The sequence below is a fragment of the Synchytrium microbalum genome (genome assembly GCF_006535985.1).
Source record: "Synchytrium microbalum strain JEL517 chromosome Unknown SmJEL517_scf0009, whole genome shotgun sequence".
NCBI lineage: Eukaryota > Fungi > Chytridiomycota > Chytridiomycetes > Synchytriales > Synchytriaceae > Synchytrium > Synchytrium microbalum.
The window spans coordinates 350,996-371,674 of record NW_022158358.1 but is presented as its reverse complement, the minus strand read 5'-3'; the positions used below and the strand labels follow the sequence as shown (position 1 = coordinate 371,674).

Below are 20,679 nucleotides of genomic sequence, written 5' to 3'. Positions count from 1 at the left end.
TTTATAAGTGCGAGCTGTTAGAAATAGGGTAATTTCGCGTACCTAGATACTGGGAGCTCAGTTGTGCAAGCTTCACACGTCATGTCGCAGTTTAATAGATTCAATAAATCAAGCACCCCAACAGACAAGTGAAACCACGACGAACTATTGAAAGAGGGTGACATTCCTGGTGACATTCAACATATACCACGCATAAATAATCGAGATCTATGACAAGCTCAAGTTTCTGTAAAGCACGTGTAGGAAAAATGCCGTTTTCGTTGGTCCACCAACATATGAAGATCCAGAGAGAGTTGAGAGGGAAGACACAGCTAGTTCTGAAAGCCCTTGTGTCTGATCATGTAGCGTATTGTCATTGCAAGTGATATCACCATAAGACCTCCAGATGGCACGATTTTGCCCTATCGCAAAAGGAATCAGACTAGTCTGGGTGACAAGATAGCAGATCCGCGATATGAGACGACAATAGTTTCAAGTTTCGTAATGGCTACATGCATCACGCCCACAGTTCCGCAATTCACCAGTCAATATCACATTCAAACCAGTGGGACATTCAAACCATATTCTCGAGTACAACTTTGACACTTTTCTTCAAAGGTCATGCTGAAGTTAACTTACTGATCGAATGAATCTGCTTGCAAACGAAATTGAGAGTACAGCAGCGAGTATAAACATTGGAAGCCAATTTCGTGATGGGTTCTGAGACACATAGATGGCACTTAGCTAGATCAAAAGGGAGGAGTTGCGCATACTAATTATTCAACAGAAAAAAGAAAAATGATCAAACGCCTCTTACTAGTAGCAAGGTTCCGAAACTGCCACCCATAATTCCTGATGTTGTTGAACCAGCTTTGAGGTACCCATATAAACCTCCAAATCCAACTAGACCTGCGTATATAAAAGCGAAAAAATCGAGTTTCGGCTGTGTGTGCTTTTGCTTTGTGGCCATTCTGTCTATTACTACTATGGTGTTTTTAAGTTTACAGAATGTATTCTATGAAGACGATGCAACTGGAGTTGGAGCTTTGAATGGCCTAGTAAAATTCGCATCCATAAAGTTCTTGAGCAATTCTTCAGATATTGCCTTTCTCCTCTATTTTATCAAAGCAAAGGGCACGTCAGCAAGCTGTCAATCCAAGCGCCAATCTTGCCATCTGAACTTACATTCTGAATTTCTTCAAGCATATCGGCAACAACGTCAATGCATCTCTTTTTCAAATCACCGGTAGACAATTCACCAGCCTTATATCGCCTTTCGATATCATCCAATTCCTCATCATCGTCCAAGAAGAAGGTCAAGTATTGGAATGCAACGTCAACGTCAGCATTTCCTCCCAATTCACGATGTATTTCAGCTGTTGCTCCACCACCAGAGAATGCATGTTTATTGATTTTGTTTTTGACTTGATTGCGAGTGTCAGTAATGAAGATTGCCGAGTTTGGTATTGATGCTGACATTTTAGTTCCTGGACCCTGGAGTTGAAAGCGTGTTAGGACCACTTGCTGACTTTAAAAACACCTGGAAGCTTCCTTACTTGTAATGCAGGGAAGAATTTCGAGTGAATGAGTGAAGGTTTGGGATATTTCAACCTCTTTGCAGCATCTCTCGTGATTCTAAAGTATGGATCTTGGTCTATAGCACATGGAATCAGGCATGGTATATCTCCTTTTGGCCCAAATATTTGTGGGAATGAGTTTGAAAAGGATGGAGCAGCTTGTACTGATACGAAATGTAGTTTCCCGACATTGTCACTATCCGTGAATCCAAAAGTAGCTTTGGATACACTTGTGGTCACGCATTTCGATATTTTGACGACGTTTCGGTAGAATGCTTGCCTAATAACGTGTGAGGGTGCTAGTTGAGGATGGATAAAAGAGGGTATACACGTAGATGTCAGTGCGAGACCAATGTTCGTACCCGACGTAATCCAAATTTGAAAAGATGAATGTCTTTGAAGGATCAAATCCAAGAGATATGATGTCTTTAGCGTTTTCGATTGTGAATTTATATGTATCTTCTAGTTTCAATTCTTCTTTGAAGAGAAACTTTTCGTCATCCGTCATTTGAATGACGAGTGGTACATCGAATGCTTCTTGTAAATATCTATATTTTATGAAGTATGGGGTGAGAAAAGCGGATGCAACAACAAAATCCGAAATTATCAATTAATTGTATAGACTCTCGACTTTCAACGAGGCGGTGAGCTTCAGACATGCTCAAACAGATCACTCCTGTTGTCGGATACTTACTTGCAAAAGATAAATGGCACCAAGTGACCCACATGCATACTATCACTACTTGGGCCACGACCAGTGTATAAGTAGAATGGCTTTCCTTTTTCAAACCGATCCAGGATCACGTCCAGCTCTCTATTATAAGGAAACGATATGATTATGAACAATACATGATACGAAAGAGGAACGAAAAAAAGGCAAGCTCTGGGGCTAGGGATGCAGGCCCGGTAGCAATTCAAATCCTTCCTTAGTACCCATCCAATACATACCGATGAGAAAAGAACATATTTCTCCTTAGGAAGCGATGAGGTTTTTTGCCAGTAAGTCTCTCCAATTTGGCAAGTAGCTCGTGGGATATTCTCTGAGTTCCGAAATCAGCAATGAGTCTGTCATAGTCGATAGCCTTTTGCCTTCCATCGACGACTTGGCCCTGTACATCCCAGGGAGTTACGACTTGTGCTTTACTAGATGAAGCCTCCGACTCGGCATGCGATACTGGAGGTGCAGTGGATACATTTGAAGTGTCGGTTGTTGACGACATGTTGCGATGGTATGGTTGTATAGACCTCCTATAATGAAGAATACGTGTATGGCTATAAAATAAAGCTGTCCGGCTCCCTCGAGATAGATTCACGGCAATGTTCATATACAAAGTAATGTCTTCTTTTTTTCGCGTGAGAAAAACACAACTAAACAGTCTTCTTACGAGTGATTGGACGCGATTGCGACTTGTCCATATGGTCTTTGACGCGTAAAATATACAGTAATGAAACTGATCTTGATCTCCTTCCTTCCCAACACCGTCAAACCGTCAAACATCAATACTCTGCTCTATCATGACTATGGACGAAGACCAAAAGTCGGTAGCATCTGCTGCTGAATCTTCAGGAACAGAGTACACTACCGATGACGAAGACGATGAGTTTGAGCAAGAGGTACACCCGTCTTCTGATGGTGTTTGGAAACATTGAACTGACATTGTCGCTATCTTTCTAGGTCAGCTATATCGTTGTGGACTTGGGATCAGACTATAAGGGTCATGAAATGCTGAGTCTCGCCAAAAGATTCGCTGGAATTCAACTCATAGTGCGTGTGTCGCAAAACATTTGACATGTTGGATCCTGCTCTTATACAACTCATGTGTTTAGGGAATGGATACACTTGCACCATTTATACGGATTGGCAATCTATACTTTCAAGGCAAAGTGGATCGAGCCATGGGTACAGATTGCCTGATGCTTGTTGACGGAGGTTTAGATGCTCTGCGAAAGGCTCCAGTACCACGAATGGGTGAGATCAGAGATATATAGTGATTCCGCCTATTCGACTTCCGACGCTGACCATAATACTGTCTATAGAGAATGCTGGTGATGATGAAGACGACGACGAAGACGATGAAGAACAACAAGGACCTGCACCTCCCACAATATTGACGCCATTCGCAACTTCCACCACGAGGATCGTGTGCACCAGAGTTGACATACAACGGAACAGCGAGGCTGCAAACGGTGGATCATCAGTTTTAACTAGCAAGAACTAGCCCATTTTGTACTTTGCTTATAATTTAAATTGTAAATAAATAGAAAACCTTGCATATAGTTTTTGTAAGGCATTGGACGCGTTGAATTTAGGCTCTCCCGTTTCTCACGAATGTCAACGTCTGTCAAATCTGTCGATTGTCGATTGCACACACTGGCGACAACACCTCTGTTTTGAGCATCTCATAGCGCATGGGAGAGGCATTTTCAGTCAGATACTTTGCATCTAGATTATATACGAGACAGAATGAACTTTCTGTCTTCCCTCAATAAGAATCTGAGTGCAAACATCACAACCAACAAACACCAGATTGTTCAGCGGCCGTTGCAGCCACCTCCAGTAGCACCTCAACAAAGCATCTCGCCAGGACCTCCAGGTACGATATACACTCATTTGCTGTCTTTGCATCCTGGTTGAAATGGGAGTGGCAACACATTGTCATCAAACTTCTGTGTGTTTGGACAAGAGGATCATTTGACAATCCCAATTTACATCTGATTTATTTAGGAACCTATGCTCCAAATACGATCTTGACTGTTGGAGAAAGGAAGGTCGTGGTCGAAAAGTTCCTTGCTGAAGGTATTCTGTGCTGATGTATCATGCTGTTTTTACGCTTCTGCATACTAACACGGCTTTCGAATATAGGTGGCTATGCTCACGTATATGTCGTAGTATCCCTGCCAGATGAGCAGGCAGTGCTGAAACGAATTGCATGTCCTGATGAGGACTCCTTGTTGGACATGCGGAAGGAGATTACATGGATGGTCAGTCTATTGCTTAAGGAACGATCGTACAATATGCGAAATCACTCAGTCCAAACATTGAGTAGAAACTATTGTCGGGGCACAAGAACATCGTAACATACTATGATTCAGATGTTCAACCATTGACTGTTGGCGGAGGAGGTTATGAGGTGTTTATTCTAATGGAGTACTGTACAGGTACCTTGTGATATTTCGATGCTATATTTTTAGTTGTCTGACCCAGTTCAAATCTTCGCAGGAGGTCATCTCGTGGACTTTCTAAACACTCGATTAAGCAGTCGTCTAACAGAAGCCGAAGTCCTCACAATATTCTCAGACATTTGTGAGGCAGTAGCTCACATGCACTATGCGGATCCTCCCATAATACACCGAGACCTCAAAATCGAAAACGTACTTATTGCTACCAATGGTAAACATAAAGTATGTGATTTCGGATCTGCCACCACTAGGATGGTATTGCCAAATGCAGCGCTGCCTGCTTCAGAGATACGGTTGTTGGAAGAAGAAATCAACAAGTATACTACGCTGCAGTATCGGAGTCCTGAAATGTGTGACTTGTATTCTAGAAAGGGGCTGACGGAGAAGACAGATATGTGGGTGAGTATTGGTCGATGAGAGTTTGAAGACTGTCATGCGTAGTATCTTTTGGTGGTTTTTTTGCATCGTCTGTTCGTCATGTATTTTATAGTTTTGACTGAGCCTTTACCACTACATGAAAATAGGCACTGGGTGTCCTGCTGTATAAACTGTGTTATTTCGTAAGTCAAGTTGTCATTGATATCAAAGGGTTTGAAAACAGATATTGACCACGTTGCATCTAGACCACACCGTTTGAAGATGGTGGAAAGCTAGCGATTCTCAATGGTCGATATACAATGCCCAACTATCCTGTATACTCTCAAGGATTGATCAAACTCATAGGTATTCGACACACATGTTATTCTAATTTTTTTTCCCTAAACTGAGACTATCACTTCACCATAATTTAGATTCGATGCTTCTGGTCGATGTAAATAAACGTGCAAATATCTTCCAGGTCTATTCCGCTGTGTGTAAATTGAGGAATGGCCCTTGCTTTCTGCAAAATGTGAGAGGAGGCTTTGGAAAATTCCAAAAACAAGAACAAACTCACCAAAAAATAATTTTAATTTCATTTTAGAAATACCCAGATGCACCACCTCTGGCAGATATACAAGCACCACTAGTGAAACAAGTACCACTCTTCCAATCGCGAACACCTGTAACTTCTCAGTACCCAATACCACTACCACCTACAGATTTGCCTCCAGATCCAGCATTAACTGATGCCGGTAATCAGATGCGGAGAGGACGGCCGCCAAAACAATCATCTCGTGGCTCATCACAAACCTTATCAGGATTTTTGAGTGGAGCATTAAATGGAGCACTAGCATCGTTTGAATCTGATTCTAACATGAGTAGCAGCAATAGCAGTGCCAAGAGTAACTCCATGAGTGCTCTGAATAGTGCAGGTGAAACAAACTTTTATGCTACAGCTGGTGGTCAAATACAACGGCGGGGGTCTCAAGTGCTAGGCCATCCACCACAACCACCACTCAAACCTGAACGTAAATCATCGGGTTCTATCGATGCTGGTAAACCTTATAGTAGTGACGTCTCAAGTAGTAATACGAGTACAGCAAGTGGCAGTAATCCGTTCGATGATGATGCCTTCAATCCATTCCGAGGATTGAAAAAAAACACGACAAGGTCTATACCCGATCTGAAGGTGGCGACCAATGTACCACCGACGGAAGCCTATACTAGTGCTACTGGGTCTATGGTGACGTCGCCAACGGCAGCCAACAGCCAATCTACTGCCAGTCAGCTACAAGTTATAACGCAGCAGCAGCAACTACACATACAACAGCAATTTCAGCAAATGACAACATCAAGAGGACATTTAAGGACTCATTCAATGGATTCTGGCCCAAATGCGTATAATGGTCAGTCTGGTAGACCACGGTCGACTATAACTCCGTCGACATCGGGACATGCTTATAGTCGTAGTGAAGGTGTTGGCAGTAATAATAATAACAGTAATTCATGGGTCACGGTGCAGACTGTGGATATAAATCATCAGCCACTAGGAATATCAGGAACAGGACCTATAAAACCTCATCGCCCGTCATTATCAATATCGCAGCATAATACTCCGTTGAGTGAGATACCGCCGCCATTACCAACAAGACCTCCTGAACTGCAGCAAAACATGAACACTGGTAACAGCAGTAGCAACAGTAGTCTAGTAGGTGGATTAAATACGTTTAGACCTACACATTCAGCACCTTCATCAAGGATGGGATCAGCGGTTGGGGTAGTTGGAGTGGATCCGAATCAAATGATTGGATTTTTAGGTGCAGTGAATGCTCGAATGGGTGGTGGTAACACGTCGTCATCGAGTTCCTCAACACATGGATCAATACATGGTGGATCCGCACAACAAAGTCCAGCCATTTTTTCACAAAGTCCTGCCAACTTTGCACCAATAAATACCAGCAATATGGCCTCGCCGAATAATATAAATGGGAATGTTGGACTTGGTGTCAGTAGCGCCAATGGTGGTGCAGCAAGACAATCATGGGCACCATCACTAACACCATCCGGCATAGCACCTGCTGATCCATACCATCAAACACGAGCATCATGGGCACCAGGTACACCAGCATCCAATAACCCATTCTTACCGAATGCAATGACAATGATGGCTCAGCAACAGCAACTGCAGTATACAGGGAATAGTTTAAATCATCGAGCATCATGGGTTACGAATTCATCATCTTCATCTAACGATCCGTTTGGTGAAGATTTCGTGTTGGAGGGTAATCCGGTTACTAGTGTGGGTCCCGCATCGTGGGTGCCGTTGATGCCTAGTCCTGGTGGGCCAGTGCCGTCGTCAATGCACGGGAAGGATAATAGTAGCTCGAGTAGTGGTGGTTGGGAGGGTTTCGACCTACGGCCAAAGACTGGGCAGAACACGAACTATTGAAACCTACCTGCTATTGTACTGGTGGAATTGGGTGTAACGATCTACGTTGCAGTGTAAAACGGTATTTGAACTCTGACTTTAAAATATATATATAATGGATTGGATTTGTAAAATCCGAAAACCGTTTGTGCGTGTGTGCGAAAAAGAGGCGTGAGGTCATCCGCCACACTGAGTACCGAGACAAAGACTCAGTTAACTGACTCGCAATGTTGATTTCAATAGGGTCTGACAATATGGGATAAACGAGCGAGGACAAAAAAATGGCCACCATGCTCGTCTTGCAGAACCAAGGTTATCACCGGAGTTGGTCACTCATATAAATCCAACGACCAAAACCATCTACGTTCCCTCAAACACACCTACCAATTCGAACCAAGAACATAGATTTTACAGAACGTGATAGTGTAGCAAAAACAAAACAAAAATGCTTCATGAGTTTCTAAATACTTTTTATTCCCATGCCGAAAACAAGAAAAAGATAAAAGCAAAGAGGTGGAGCTCATATTGTAAGAATTTCAACACCAGTTTCAGTAACCAGCAACTATGAAGAGAGTTGGAATACGATAAGGTCGGCGTTCTTTATTTTGCCAAAGACCGAAAAGAACAAACAATGAAAATTGAGCAAGTACTTACGGTTTGCTCGAATTGAGCACTCCTTTTCCCATCCCGTGTGACAGCCGTCCACTTATCTGGCCATTGTTTGTCATCAAATTTACCTAACGATTGTTGAGAATGAACACATTGTTCGTGTGGGGAAAAACCCAGTACAATGTAAGTCGAATAAAATGACTGCTTTTCTCACCTTCACAAATCATTGGTTCAATCGTAAACTACAGAGACGATAGTTAGTGTGAAGCTTAGAAACCGCATTAGAAACCGCAATTACACAGTAAAAACTTACAGTGTGACCAGGTTTCATAGCGCCCACAGCCTTATTCTTTGCATAATGCGGTATTGATGGAGCACAATGGAACAAGTTGTTTATTCCGTGACCACAGTATGTTCTGACTACTGATAGTCCGTTTGCATGAGCGTGCTTTTGTATAATGTTTCCAACGTCTCTGTACAAGACTCCTGGTCTGACTATTGGGGACGGGACGAAGGTAAGATAAAAAAAAAAGTCCTCCCAAAACAGTTACAAATCCAATTTGATTAATGGATGTGCCCTGTCACACAAGTCCATCGATGACGTCCAACCCAAACAATATCAATCAACGTCATGCACAACTTACCCATCTCAATAGCCTTATTCATACATTCCCGAGTAACATTGACCAGTTTGCGACCAGCGTCATCCACATTCCCGACAAGATATGTCTCATTCAAGTCTCCGTGGAATCCATTATGGTAGGTAGAAATGTCGATATTGACAATATCACCGTCTTGTAGTTCGTATTGGTCTGGTATTCCATGACAGATGACTTCGTTGACGGATGTGCAGCAGGATTTTGGAAAGTTCCAGTAGTTTAGTGGGGATGGGTATGTGTCTCGTTCTAGAGTGGGAGGAGCGCAAAGGAATCGAGTAAGGACATAAGTCGTTATCCTGCCTTTTTTGCTTGTTTCACTCGTTGAATGAGCATACCGATACAAGCTTCATGAGCTACTCGATCTATTTCGTCAGTTGTGGCGCCGACTTTGGCTGCTTTGGCTGCGATGTCCAATACCTCTCTCCCAATCTATATACACATATGCGTTAGTTTGAATCCAGAATGAGAGTGCCAAAAAACGAGACCATCCGAGTATTGAAAGCTGTACCTTGCAAGCCTTTCTCATTCCTTCGATCTCTGCAGGTGACAACTGCCGTATCAAGTGGCCAGTTTCACGTTCAGACCATGGAGTGCCTAAAGAATGAACAGAGTTGTTAGACAATACGAGTGCTTTATTCTACACTTTTTCGCCCTACCAGACTCTACATAGTCAGGCCTAGCAATGTGTGATGGTACTGGGCGTCTGGGAGTCAATGGATAAACAGCACGTAGTTTTCCAGTGTAGGCATCAGCAGGAAATGGATCAAATGTCTTTGCTACGGATGCGAATAAGAGAGTGTGTTAAGGTTTGTTGATGTTTCGTCATAGAAGAGACAGCAAGAGAATAGCAATTGAATAAGGATATAATTCAGACACTTACAGGACGGTTTATGTATTAGTTTATGAGTATTCCAGGATTGTTTGAAGTGTTCTTGAGAGCAAAAGTATGCACTCGGCAATCCCTGTTTCTTGCAAGTTGGACAGACCATACGTGATGGATTTGAGCATCCCTCTGTCTCGCACTTGTGGCCCTCCATGCTGACTACCACGGACTCCTTGTTTGTTGCCTCCAACATATTCGTTGCTGAACGTTTTTCAAATCGACAATAACGAAACCGGCACCGTTTCTCCTAAACGGAACACTAGATTAGAGTATAGGACGAGATTTATTCGTCATGGCGACCACTCAGACGCCCAATAATTCTGCTACAAGCGTCCTAAACACAACTCCAATACCACAGCAACAAGCACCTCCATCCGTTGCCTTCCCATTTGGTGGTCAGCCGGATATTATACGAGCCAATCAAAAGGACATGATGTCAATACTCTCATTAAAGGAGCAATTCCATTCTATATGTAGAACTTGGCTGGGTATGCCAGAACATTATTGATGTCATTGCCTGTTACTTGTAGCTCACTCACATTCATAACAGGAATACGGACACATATGAAATATCAAACTGAAGTCAGCTTACTAGCCGATTTCTGCTACTACGCCCTTACAACCTTGTCGGGTATGTGACGTGTCGTGACCTCTTTGTCAACCTTGACAGTGCGCTGGTGCTTATCCATGACCTTTTTTGGTCTCTCTTCAAGGAACTCAAACTCTCGGAGAAGAATACTGTGATATCATGCAAATCACTGAAGGATCTTTGACTGTGCCTTCTCGACTGGTAAACCCACGAATGTTGAAGATCATCACAGCTAGAGCAAACAGCTGACGCACATCATCCTCTTTCTTTACATAGAGGCAAACCTTCTTGGTCGTAGCCCATGTCTTTCTACCCTATGCTGTAGAACAAGCTTCCATGTGGCTCAGGTTGCAATCGAGGCATTTGGGACTAGGTATAACACATACCATCCACTTATCTCCTTTTTTTGCCATTTTCCGCGGTATCTTACATCCCTCATTTGAATATTATTGTAGAAAACACTCCATATGCTCGATTCATACGACAATCCAGTGAAATAATACCAGCCATTAAATCAATGTGGAGTGAATACCTACGATCCATACATCTGGCATGGTTTTATTTCACTGGATCATTCTATCACGTCGCTAAACGGATTTCTGGCATTCGATATGTATGTGTGATGAAACGTCTCGAGACCAATGGTTTTGGTTAATGCACTAATGATATTTTTCTGGTCTTAGATCTTCTTGAGACAGTTACGACAAGGCGAAGAACTCGTCGGTTATGAAGTCATTGGAGCACTCATATTGATGCAGCTTGCAATGCAATTCTATTTAAAGAGACAAGAAAGGATTAAACAGGAAACTGCTGAACAGGTTGCTGCTGCTATGGCTGATGAGTAAGTCATACGAACATGATTATGCATAAGTTTTTTTCGCCTAATACGGGGTTTCCCTTTGGCACAGTAACGGGACAGCACAAGAAGAATACGACTATGCGGATATGTCGGCTGAACAACTGGGAGCTATGAAATGTACATTGTGTCTTGAACCACGCAAGACAACAACTGCTACACCCTGTGGACATTTGTTTTGTTGGACTTGTATTACAGAATGGTGTCAGAATAAGGTGATTTGGATTTTGAACGTGGTGGCTGCATGACTCTTGATGTACTAAACCAATCGTTTCCATAGGCTGAATGTCCATTATGCCGGCAGCATGTTAATGTATCTCATTTGTATACTGTGCGCAACTTTTGATTCATAACTGACCAAGTGATTATATTTTTAAATACAAAGTTGCATGGATTAATTATACATTTTATTCAGCTGCTTGTTCGACCTTGTCTGCCAATTCAGCTTCGAGTGATTTTGTAGCTTGTTCAAGTTGGAGAACTCGAGATATCATTTCCGAGTATCGTGCTTCCCATGCTTGTAATTGATGTCCCGTCTTGGTCTATTTGAGAAGATGTCGAGAGTGAGTGAGCAAAAGAGAGATTAACACAAGTTGTGGATAGGGATTTCTGACTTACTTGATCTACTTTACGTTGTCTATTCAGTTCCGTGGTTGATTCTTTTAATTGTTGGATTTCTGCCTCTATGCCAGCTATAGCACTCTCCATCTAGTCGCAGAAACAAGGTTTAGAAACTTGCATCGCAGCTGACTCGAATCAATCTGTCAAGACCAACAAGCTAAAAACATCAGCGAACGTACCTCAAAATTATGGTACTTCCATCCATTCTGACCAAACCTATTCACCAATTCTAGATTCAATATACGGTCTCGTTGATGCTCTAGCTGCGAATGAGCATTATCAACGGCCGTCTTCCACTGTGCAGAAGTTACATCTTCGTCGTCAGCAGAAAAAGGAGGCTCGAGTCGAAACCGAGACTTGTCGATGCCGCCTTCTGGAAGCTCGTTACGTGATATACGAGTCAATTCAGATTGTGGGAAGAGTGTGGTGGTTGTTAATATAGATGATTTGGCTGGTAGTGGTGGTCGTGCTTGTTTTGATGCTTCTTGAGCAATTAGTCGAGCGACGAGGTTTTTGGTATCTAGTAGTAGAGCATAATTGAGAACGGATGCTGATAATCGACGTTGCAAATACAGAATCCATTCGTAGGTGGTCTGTTTATACCTTCTGAAGCATATTCCCTAATTTGAACAAAATGTCATCAGTACATGTGCAGATTACGACTTATAACGGGCGAGTAACAAGATCTTACTTGTCGTAATATGGTAAAGCATCGATCCGTACGTCTGCCATCTTGTCCCTGTATGAGAATATCCAGGGTCTAGTGCTATTCACTGATTCAGCAAAATTAAGAAAGGTAACTACAGCAGCCAAGTTTAACTACATCGCAGTAGTACTATTTCACGAGTATGGATATTGGCTTTGTTTGCTAGAGGCGTGTCTTGCTCATGAATACGCTCAAAGGTGTCTGATAATACCAACAAACTGCTTTCTTCGCTCAGCGTTTGTTACTGGGGACTGGGAACATCATAGAAGGTTAGATCTGGGATTTTGATGTGTCTACTGGCCCCTTTGCTCGTAATTCTTGCTTGACGGCCTTGCTTCAAACGTGAGCGAACTCCTCAACTTGCACTCCACAAAAAGTTCTTTGACAACTTAGAAGCAGACATTTGCAAGGCAGTAGGTGAGCTGGGACCCATATACCTTCATTCTAGGGCCAATGTCGAGCATATACCAAATCTGGTTGAATCCTATTGGATTCTCCGCAGTCAAACACTTGCGGCAATGACATCCAAACATTTTCTGACTTGATTATCTCGCACAATTGTATAGTAAAGGACTACCCAGAACCATCATACTACCCTACTACACACTAGAACACTACGCCACTACATGTGCAGTAGTCAATGGTTACTTCATCCCTTGTTTCTAGCACGTGGGAGATTCTGTCAGTCGCAAGCCCGAAGCACCTCATTGGTAGAGGAGAGATAAAAACAGAGCGAGAACAAGATCTCTGGAACTGTTCCACTTTAGTGGAACATCGGTGGTCGAGACAACCAAGTTAAAGCATACCGAGGTTCCCGACTGCTTGTCATTTGTGTAGAAGGAACTTGTAAGAGAGCTCTCTCTCAGCTGCGCTCCGATTCAGACCGAGGACTGGGGCTACGGCAAGAGGGCCGCAAGTGAGGAAAGTGGAAGCTGCGGCTATTTGTATTGCAATGATGAGGGTGAGCAGTTCGGATGTCTATGGTCCAAAGCGTTGTTGTTAATAGCCTTTGTACCTGCTTCGTAACTTGAGAACAATTCAAATCATGGTTCAAACAGTTTTCGTTTGCGATAAAATATGTTGGGGGTATATATTTAAAATTTTATGAAGCCTTTGTCTTCAGCCGCATGGGTCTATAACCAAACTGGTATACAGGGTACGCTATTAACAAGAAGACCACGATAGCCCAAAACACCTTTACAGGTAATGGGAAGGGTTGTGGAAACTCTCCTCGACCAAACTTGATACATATTAACAACTCGGTACCGATGTTGGCACATGCCATCCACGCATGCATTCCAAGCCTTTTGCAGCGTCTATCATGATAACGAGGCATGATTGGCGTGATAAGTCTTCGGGTCTCAAGTGAATAAAGCACGTCTCTCAAATCATACGTACGGATCATGCACGTATTGGTACACTTCTCTTGTTGCCGGCAAGACCATAAAGAAGAACAATACGAGTCTGTATGCATTCAATGAGTTCTCTGGAGGTACCCATAACAAATACCTAAATTTAAAGAAGCAAAATGTCAGTGAGATGGAAAGATGCAATATATGTCCACCCAACCATGGCCTTACTTGAGGTAGAAGGCATTCAATTCAGCTTGGGAGCCAACGTATAACATAGCTACCACCTAAGACACGTGTCAGATGGGTTTAACAAATCGAATCATCAAACTTACAGACAAGTAATTCTTCAAGGTTTTGGTCATCTCCCAACGAAAGCCGGTATAGCTGTGCGGCGTCAATTGCTGAAGTGTTCGTTTCAGCTTGCCACGAACAGTCGGTATCTGAGCAACTCCTCTCCACGAGTATTGCTTCATTTGTAGCCATTCGCAAGCCTTCATTCCAAGATATATTCCGCCCCAATTCTAAAAGTTATCAAGTCGGATTTTGTGAGTATCAGATTCTTAAAGCTGACCAAAAAAGGGAGTTCAGTTGTTGACAAATTGAATTCATACCGTCAGCAACACGTCCAAAATCCACTAGATTTGACATATGTTGTCAGTCTCTTGCAGTTCTGAAAACAGATGTCTTGTCAATCAATCTTACATGATCCCACCAACACTCTGCAAAATTTGGCAACTGATGCTCTAAAGAATATTCAAGGACTTCGAACAATACAGACATGATCCAACATAACCAATAGTCTCTAATGACGAGAGCTTTGGCAAACCATCCTATACTATGAGCTACTACGAATATGTCGAGGCCATTCTACCAAAAAAACGTGGTTGCTTAGCACAAAAACAAGAACAACTACAAATGTTTGCAAATGCATCTACATAAATATTCTCCCATGTTATATCACAAGCTTCAGCGTACGAGCGCTCAGATGGTTCAACGCCCAGAGATGGATCCAGGAATTTCAACATGGCTCGAGCGTCGTGTTTATTCTAATGAGGGATGCTTTGAGTTCAAAGAGCTTCCTCACTAAATCGCCAGTTCGCTTGCAGTGCGTTCATGATGCGCCAGCAAAGGTCCTATGCCAAAGAGTTTCACTTCACAGTACCTGAAACAAGATGACGACGAGGACGAGTTGGTATGCAACTGAGCATGCTAATACAAGTCTCCAAAATGCAGGATGTGGCCTGACGAAAGGCGAGTCTCGAAATTGCAGTATTCCGACAAGTCCCAGGATCAGAAATGCAGCGATGAGCCCTCTAAAGTGACGAGATTGGGGTCAAGATCAGATTCATAGTTGTTGCCGTTTGATGCAAACCTTTTGGTGTTTGCGACAGGCGATTCTTGCTATGTAAAGGCGAGAAAAATCAAAGACATGTTCAAATGAATTGGATGATGAGGGTCCTACATCGTAAAATGAATAAACGGCAAGGGCTGAAAGTCCAAGAATTAAGAGCAAGACAGATCTCGGTCTGTAGAGGAATTCCAGTGTAACGTCGACTTGATCAGTGTATTCGTATCTATAATTCGATGAATAATTAGCGAAATCTCTGGCCGATCTTGCACCAGAAGCTTGGTTTCAAGACCTACAACCAAGCATCTCGTCCAAGGTTTGGCCTCGATAGTTTCTTTGACTTTGAGGACAGCTCCGAGTCTGACACGGAGCCACCCCAGATACTCTCTTCGATTAACTCGTCGACAGTTTGCATGGTTGACGGTCAATATTGAAGCGTGTCAAAGTTCTGTCAGAGCATTTGCGCAAAATCAGATGACAGTGTAGATCTTTCCGTGACGTGTTTGGACGCGTCATCACAGTCTTATTGTATATAAATATTCATATATAGCCTCTCCGTACTATCTTCTTGCTTGCGATGCCCTCATTTTCCAATCCATTTGCTTTACTTTTCGGCAAACAGCACTAGGGATCGCACCAGGATCGTTGCGCTTGGCAAACTTTGGTAGATTGTCTAATGGACTCTACTGCCAGCTCAGCGCCGGGCTCGCCTTCTTTAAAGAGGCAACGATTATCCAGCGTTGCCCATGGAAAGAGCGATTGCGAGAAGCTCTACACTTTGGCTTCAACTTTGGTCGCTGAACATGTCGTAGGCTCAATACCTCTAGTAAGACAGACTCGACGTATCTCCATTGTTTCTAGTTTCCACATTACACTGTTGTGATGCATCCATCGACAAATTCCAACATTTCTTGCCTTTCATCAATAGAAACGAGCTCAATCCAAGATTGATTCGGGGCTCGATTTGCTATTGGATTTGGAACAGACTTCTCGTGAAGCTTACTTGCAAACACGACATACAAAAGAAAACACGACAAATGTCAAACAAAATCTGAACGAAGGTCTCTTGTCCCTGCAAAACTTGCACTATCAAAAACTGCATTTGCAACGCGAAATCGCTGAATGTCAAGACTTGGAGTACGGCCACTATTCATGCTACTGGTGCTGTATCTGTCCAAAGCAATATGTTTACTGTCTCGCCCCTCCTATAGAACCGTGTATCAAGATATCGATCTGGTTCCAGAGCAACTATTCCGAAGCACTGCACTACCAGAATTCCTCACCGTGACCGACGATCATACATTATTGGCCAATCAACTCAAATGGGAGATCGTACTGAGAAAAAGGCATTATCCCCTTCAAGACATGGGTTTTTTTGCAGACACAATCTAATACCTTGACTACGAATATTCTAGGTTGTTGGAAGAAGAAAGGGCTCTGATGGGGATCAAGGAGCAGTTACGAAAGCAGAATCTAAAGAAGAAGGATGATCTTGGTAAATTGGAATCAGACGCAGAGGTGCTCATCAAGGTATGCATCTTGAAAAGACGTTTTTTATCTTATTCGAGACCAAAGATACTGACTGCTACTTCTCGGAAAACAGAATTCCAAAGTCCTACAAACCAAGCTTGGAACGACCATCACAGAACCCCGAGAAAAAAACGAACGTGCTTCTCTATTACCACTACCGCTGTATTCCCTGTACTTCCATGCTCTTGGATTTGCTGAAGCATTTGGTAAGGGCACCAATCACAGCTTTCATTGTGAGAAGCTTGAACTGACCAACGCTTTTCAAAATCTAGACGATTCGCTCTCTATGGAGGTGACTGGCGACTTTGATGCTGCCAGACAGTCTCTATCAAATAGTAGTGAAAAGGGACTCCGTGGACTTGCTGACGAAGGTGAAGAAGGTTCAACAGCAACCAGCAAGGGTCCAGATACATCCAAGCTATATACACGTCATCCTCTCCAAGTCGTGATATCTATTCGTGACTCGAGTACTGCAGTTATAGGTATAATGTGCAATCCGTGCTGTTTTTTTTTTTTTTTTTTGGTCAATGCTGACAACATCCATTTATTCTCAGGTGCCGACTTCACCAAGACTCCCTTCATACACATCAGCTTCTCGTATCTCGTCAATCTAGGAATCGTGACAGTATCCGAAGAAGTCACGCAGGCCATAGGATTGAATCCACTTGCCTTGACACCGTATGCTCATACCGCTCATCTCTTCCCTGATGACGCAGGAATAGAGTCACCCAATCCCTCCAACGCATTCATACATCCAGGGTGAGTTCCATGCGTACTCCGCAGTTGCGTTTTTGCTGACAATGTCCCTCTACTGTTTTGACAGATTCGTATTCGATCCTACTCTTGCTCATGGGCGTGCCTTTAGATGGGCACAACCACTATGTGCTCTTGAATTCCCATCGAACATCGTTACAGCAGGATCACGATGGTGGTCTGATGCTGAAACTGGATCAACCAGGCCTTACTTGTCAAAAGTCTCTGATTTGATTCGACATCGACATAGAGCATTAAGGAATTTGGGCGCTCAATTGTCGACTTTGATTGGTGAGTACCTACTTATTCACTCAGAATCAACTATATTTTGTTGGCTCATTTTGCACTGCTTCTGCCCTCTTTTCTTGTGCAGGATATCGACCTAAATTCCTTATCGAATCACCAAATCCCGTCACTCGTGTTGTCAAGGTTCGACAAATTATTGACAAGCCGCCGAGACCTAATATGCCTGGATTGAAGGAACTTGTCATGGCGTTTGAAGCGCAAGGTAATTTGACTGTTGAGTAAACAAAAAAAATAGTTGCCTCAACAGCATTTCTTTTTCTGCAGACTTCCTCTTGACTATGGATATTGCCATTCACTTGGGATATCCAGATGTCCTGCCGACATTCACAATACAAAATGATGGCAGGAACACAAGCAATTTGGATGCAGATACTATTGCAGATCATTTCAAGGTAAGTGTACTGGTTCACTAGTATGGCTTTTTTGCCACTGCTCCATTTAACGAAAGGAGTTGTTGGATAACATCTTATGAACTCGTTTTAGGAAATGGAACGTGCCATCTCGACCAATGTGAAGGATACAATGCGTCAATTCACAAGCCCAAATCCATTATTGGTTTTGACGTATCAAATCATCAAGTCGGTTGCTGTCGTTGATGTTTTCATGGGTGCTTTGAAACGTGGAGATGCTGCTTCACTTGATGCTGTAAGCTAAAATTGGCCATACCGCAAAGAGCATTTTGTGAGGTATCGCTAGCCCATATTCTGATCGTCCTTTTTTTTCTTTCGTAGGCTCTTGCAGAATACGCAACTGTGTTGTAAATGAATTTGACCGTAGTGTGATGGAAAAGAATAGAGTTTGCTTCACTTGCATGTATTCATTATTTGTCCTTGTCGCATCTCATGGTTTGAAACACCGCTCTTACACTAAAGTCAGGAGATTTGATATTTGGAGAGACACCCCAAGAAACCCGCTCCACCGAGGCCGAACTCGTAACGCGGAGCGCAACACTTGATATGATTCCGTTATACGTAAATCAGGAACAATCAACCACAATACTCGCCTGCCACCAACCAATATTCTGCAATGATATGCTACCTTATGTTTTACCTCAAGAGATCATATATACAAAGATGCTTCTAAGATTCTTCCTCATCACTACCATATCCAGCTAACAGAGCTGTAGCTTTTTGTGATATTGGCTTGGCTGCATTCACTGCAGGCGGTTGCCTCTCTTGCTTTTTATTATCAGCTGCGGATTCTTGCCCACTAGTAGCATCATCACCAGCTTCGAAACTAGCAACAGCACTCTTATTTTTACCTTTGCCACCAACTTTGACCTTCTTTTTCGGCCTCTCACCTGCCGAAGCAAGAAGACTATCTACAGGGACAATGGTTCCAGGCGGTGGCGGAGCTCCTCCATGAGCATTCATCATCATATAATACCAAGACCAATATGCATTTTGATATTCCTGTGACTTGTCATTCATACCCTGCGGTGGTGCTGCTGTTGATGAGGCACCTTCTGTACCAGCACCTGAAGCAGCTTGAGATGCGTAATAAGCGTTATAGGCAGCATAGTATTCTTCAGCGGTTTGGTATTTTTGTGGTTGTTGTTGCTGTTGACCGTCCTGCTGCTGTTGGAGATTATCAGGATTTTCGTAATATCTTTCATATGCAAATACGTCTCCTTTATCTCCTATTGCAGGCATTTTTGCTCTAGCAGCTTCGTAGAATGCTACTTCTGCTTTTCGTTTGAGGTCTTCAACGACTCCTGGGTTTGGATCATCTTCTGCCCATCGTACGTTGAGCACCTCGTTACTATCGAGTGATTGTCCATACATGGCTTCTTTGGCTATTTTTAAATAGATGTTAGTAAAGGAGAGTGGCAACAGCAAAACACAACAATGGAAGTAGAAGTGGACAATGTGGTACTTACCAAACTCTGCCATCCCTCTCTTGACATATCGCACTAGTGAAGAGATTTGAAAAGATTGAGCAACCGTGACAAGATTTAAACCGATTGCTCCATCTCACAACATACCAAATGCTATACACTTTTCAGGAAACACTTTTAGCTGTTCAATATCACCCCACTCCGCAAAGTGCTTTTTGACTGCAGCAGTAATGTCTCTTGAGGTTGATAATCGACCAATATAAAGCGTCTTTGAATCCTTTTCAATAGAGCCCACTAAATTATGACAAGTGTGATTATTATCATCTATTGGCTGTTCGCGTAATTTTTTTGCCTGCATATACGTACCACCACCCATATCATCTCTATGCAAACGAAATCTTTCCCTTCCAAAGCAATCGAATCCTGTATCTTCCACGTCGGTAGCTACAGGAGGACGATGAAGATACAGACAGTTTTCTCCTTTATCACAAGCACCTCGAGCGAAATAGAGACAGAAGCGAGCACCTTTATTCCAGTTTCCCTTTGTACGGCCTGCATCTCGAGCAATGTTGCATCTGCTTAATGCCTTGTCGACACCTCTATTGGAGAAAGGGAGTGCGTGAATGACTGATGTTTGACGATGGGGGCCCGTAGCAAAGCACAGTCGACAAGAGAGAATAGGAAGCAATGAAACAGCGATGAGACAGCGATGAGACGTACCCCTTCTTGTAATCTTCTCCACTCCATCTATCATACCAAACATTGTACTCGCCAGCTCCAGTCTTCATTCCCTTGGGGCCAGACGCTTGTTTCCTCGCGGGTCTATCCATATACTGCATGACTACGACTAGTTAGACTTCCTTCTGGACCAGACTATTTGGATCAGAACTGAAATTGTTTATTGTTTCGTTTACTTGCTGCTTTCTTGACGTGTTGTAGACGCACAAGGAATGAATAAAGACTAGTGGAGGCTTTTTCTTTATTGCCTTATACTTCGATTACGCGCCTTGAAAGTATAATAACGCGTCGTGGTGTGTTTCTCTCATCGTTTGTTCGAAAGCAGTCAACTCCATTCGCCACGAAAGCAAACCGCTGGTGGATCCTTC

The 20,679-nt window shown here is 43.0% G+C and overlaps 6 protein-coding genes across 6 annotated transcripts; 2 read left to right on the top strand and 4 right to left on the bottom strand.

The window, feature by feature from the left end:
- Positions 1-994: 994 nt before the first annotated feature.
- SmJEL517_g02313 (tryptophan---tRNA ligase) lies at positions 995-2,776 on the bottom strand (the record flags this gene model as incomplete). Its single annotated transcript, XM_031168241.1, has 6 exons — positions 995-1,093; positions 1,165-1,473; positions 1,536-1,836; positions 1,919-2,104; positions 2,251-2,370; positions 2,505-2,776. The coding sequence occupies 6 exons, from the start codon at positions 2,774-2,776 to the stop codon at positions 995-997; spliced, it is 1,287 nt and encodes a 428-aa protein (XP_031025841.1).
- A 1,244-nt stretch (positions 2,777-4,020) lies between these two features.
- SmJEL517_g02312 (uncharacterized protein) lies at positions 4,021-7,545 on the top strand (the record flags this gene model as incomplete). Its single annotated transcript, XM_031168240.1, has 9 exons — positions 4,021-4,150; positions 4,282-4,353; positions 4,420-4,538; positions 4,604-4,715; positions 4,777-5,135; positions 5,261-5,296; positions 5,360-5,459; positions 5,528-5,625; positions 5,698-7,545. 9 exons carry the CDS (start codon positions 4,021-4,023, stop codon positions 7,543-7,545), a joined length of 2,874 nt encoding a protein of 957 aa, XP_031025842.1.
- Positions 7,546-8,044: 499 nt separating this feature from the next.
- SmJEL517_g02311 (uncharacterized protein) lies at positions 8,045-9,829 on the bottom strand (the record flags this gene model as incomplete). The annotated part of the gene is made up of 9 exons (XM_031168239.1): positions 8,045-8,086; positions 8,179-8,261; positions 8,348-8,375; positions 8,447-8,628; positions 8,778-9,038; positions 9,128-9,221; positions 9,301-9,386; positions 9,449-9,568; positions 9,673-9,829. 9 exons carry the CDS (start codon positions 9,827-9,829, stop codon positions 8,045-8,047), a joined length of 1,053 nt encoding a protein of 350 aa, XP_031025839.1.
- Positions 9,830-9,967: 138 nt separating this feature from the next.
- On the top strand, positions 9,968-11,466 carry SmJEL517_g02310 (uncharacterized protein; the record flags this gene model as incomplete). Its single annotated transcript, XM_031168238.1, has 8 exons — positions 9,968-10,163; positions 10,226-10,306; positions 10,389-10,465; positions 10,541-10,637; positions 10,720-10,877; positions 10,948-11,105; positions 11,173-11,335; positions 11,401-11,466. The coding sequence occupies 8 exons, from the start codon at positions 9,968-9,970 to the stop codon at positions 11,464-11,466; spliced, it is 996 nt and encodes a 331-aa protein (XP_031025840.1).
- Positions 11,467-13,549: 2,083 nt separating this feature from the next.
- On the bottom strand, positions 13,550-15,562 carry SmJEL517_g02309 (uncharacterized protein; the record flags this gene model as incomplete). Its single annotated transcript, XM_031168237.1, has 11 exons — positions 13,550-13,763; positions 13,846-13,956; positions 14,028-14,083; positions 14,132-14,320; positions 14,411-14,434; positions 14,502-14,666; positions 14,735-14,845; positions 14,962-15,112; positions 15,172-15,200; positions 15,262-15,373; positions 15,444-15,562. The coding sequence occupies 11 exons, from the start codon at positions 15,560-15,562 to the stop codon at positions 13,550-13,552; spliced, it is 1,281 nt and encodes a 426-aa protein (XP_031025762.1).
- Positions 15,563-18,815: 3,253 nt separating this feature from the next.
- On the bottom strand, positions 18,816-20,412 carry SmJEL517_g02308 (uncharacterized protein; the record flags this gene model as incomplete). Its single annotated transcript, XM_031168236.1, has 5 exons — positions 18,816-19,531; positions 19,616-19,648; positions 19,721-19,867; positions 19,940-20,172; positions 20,294-20,412. The coding sequence occupies 5 exons, from the start codon at positions 20,410-20,412 to the stop codon at positions 18,816-18,818; spliced, it is 1,248 nt and encodes a 415-aa protein (XP_031025761.1).
- Between the last annotated feature and the right edge of the window lie 267 nt (positions 20,413-20,679).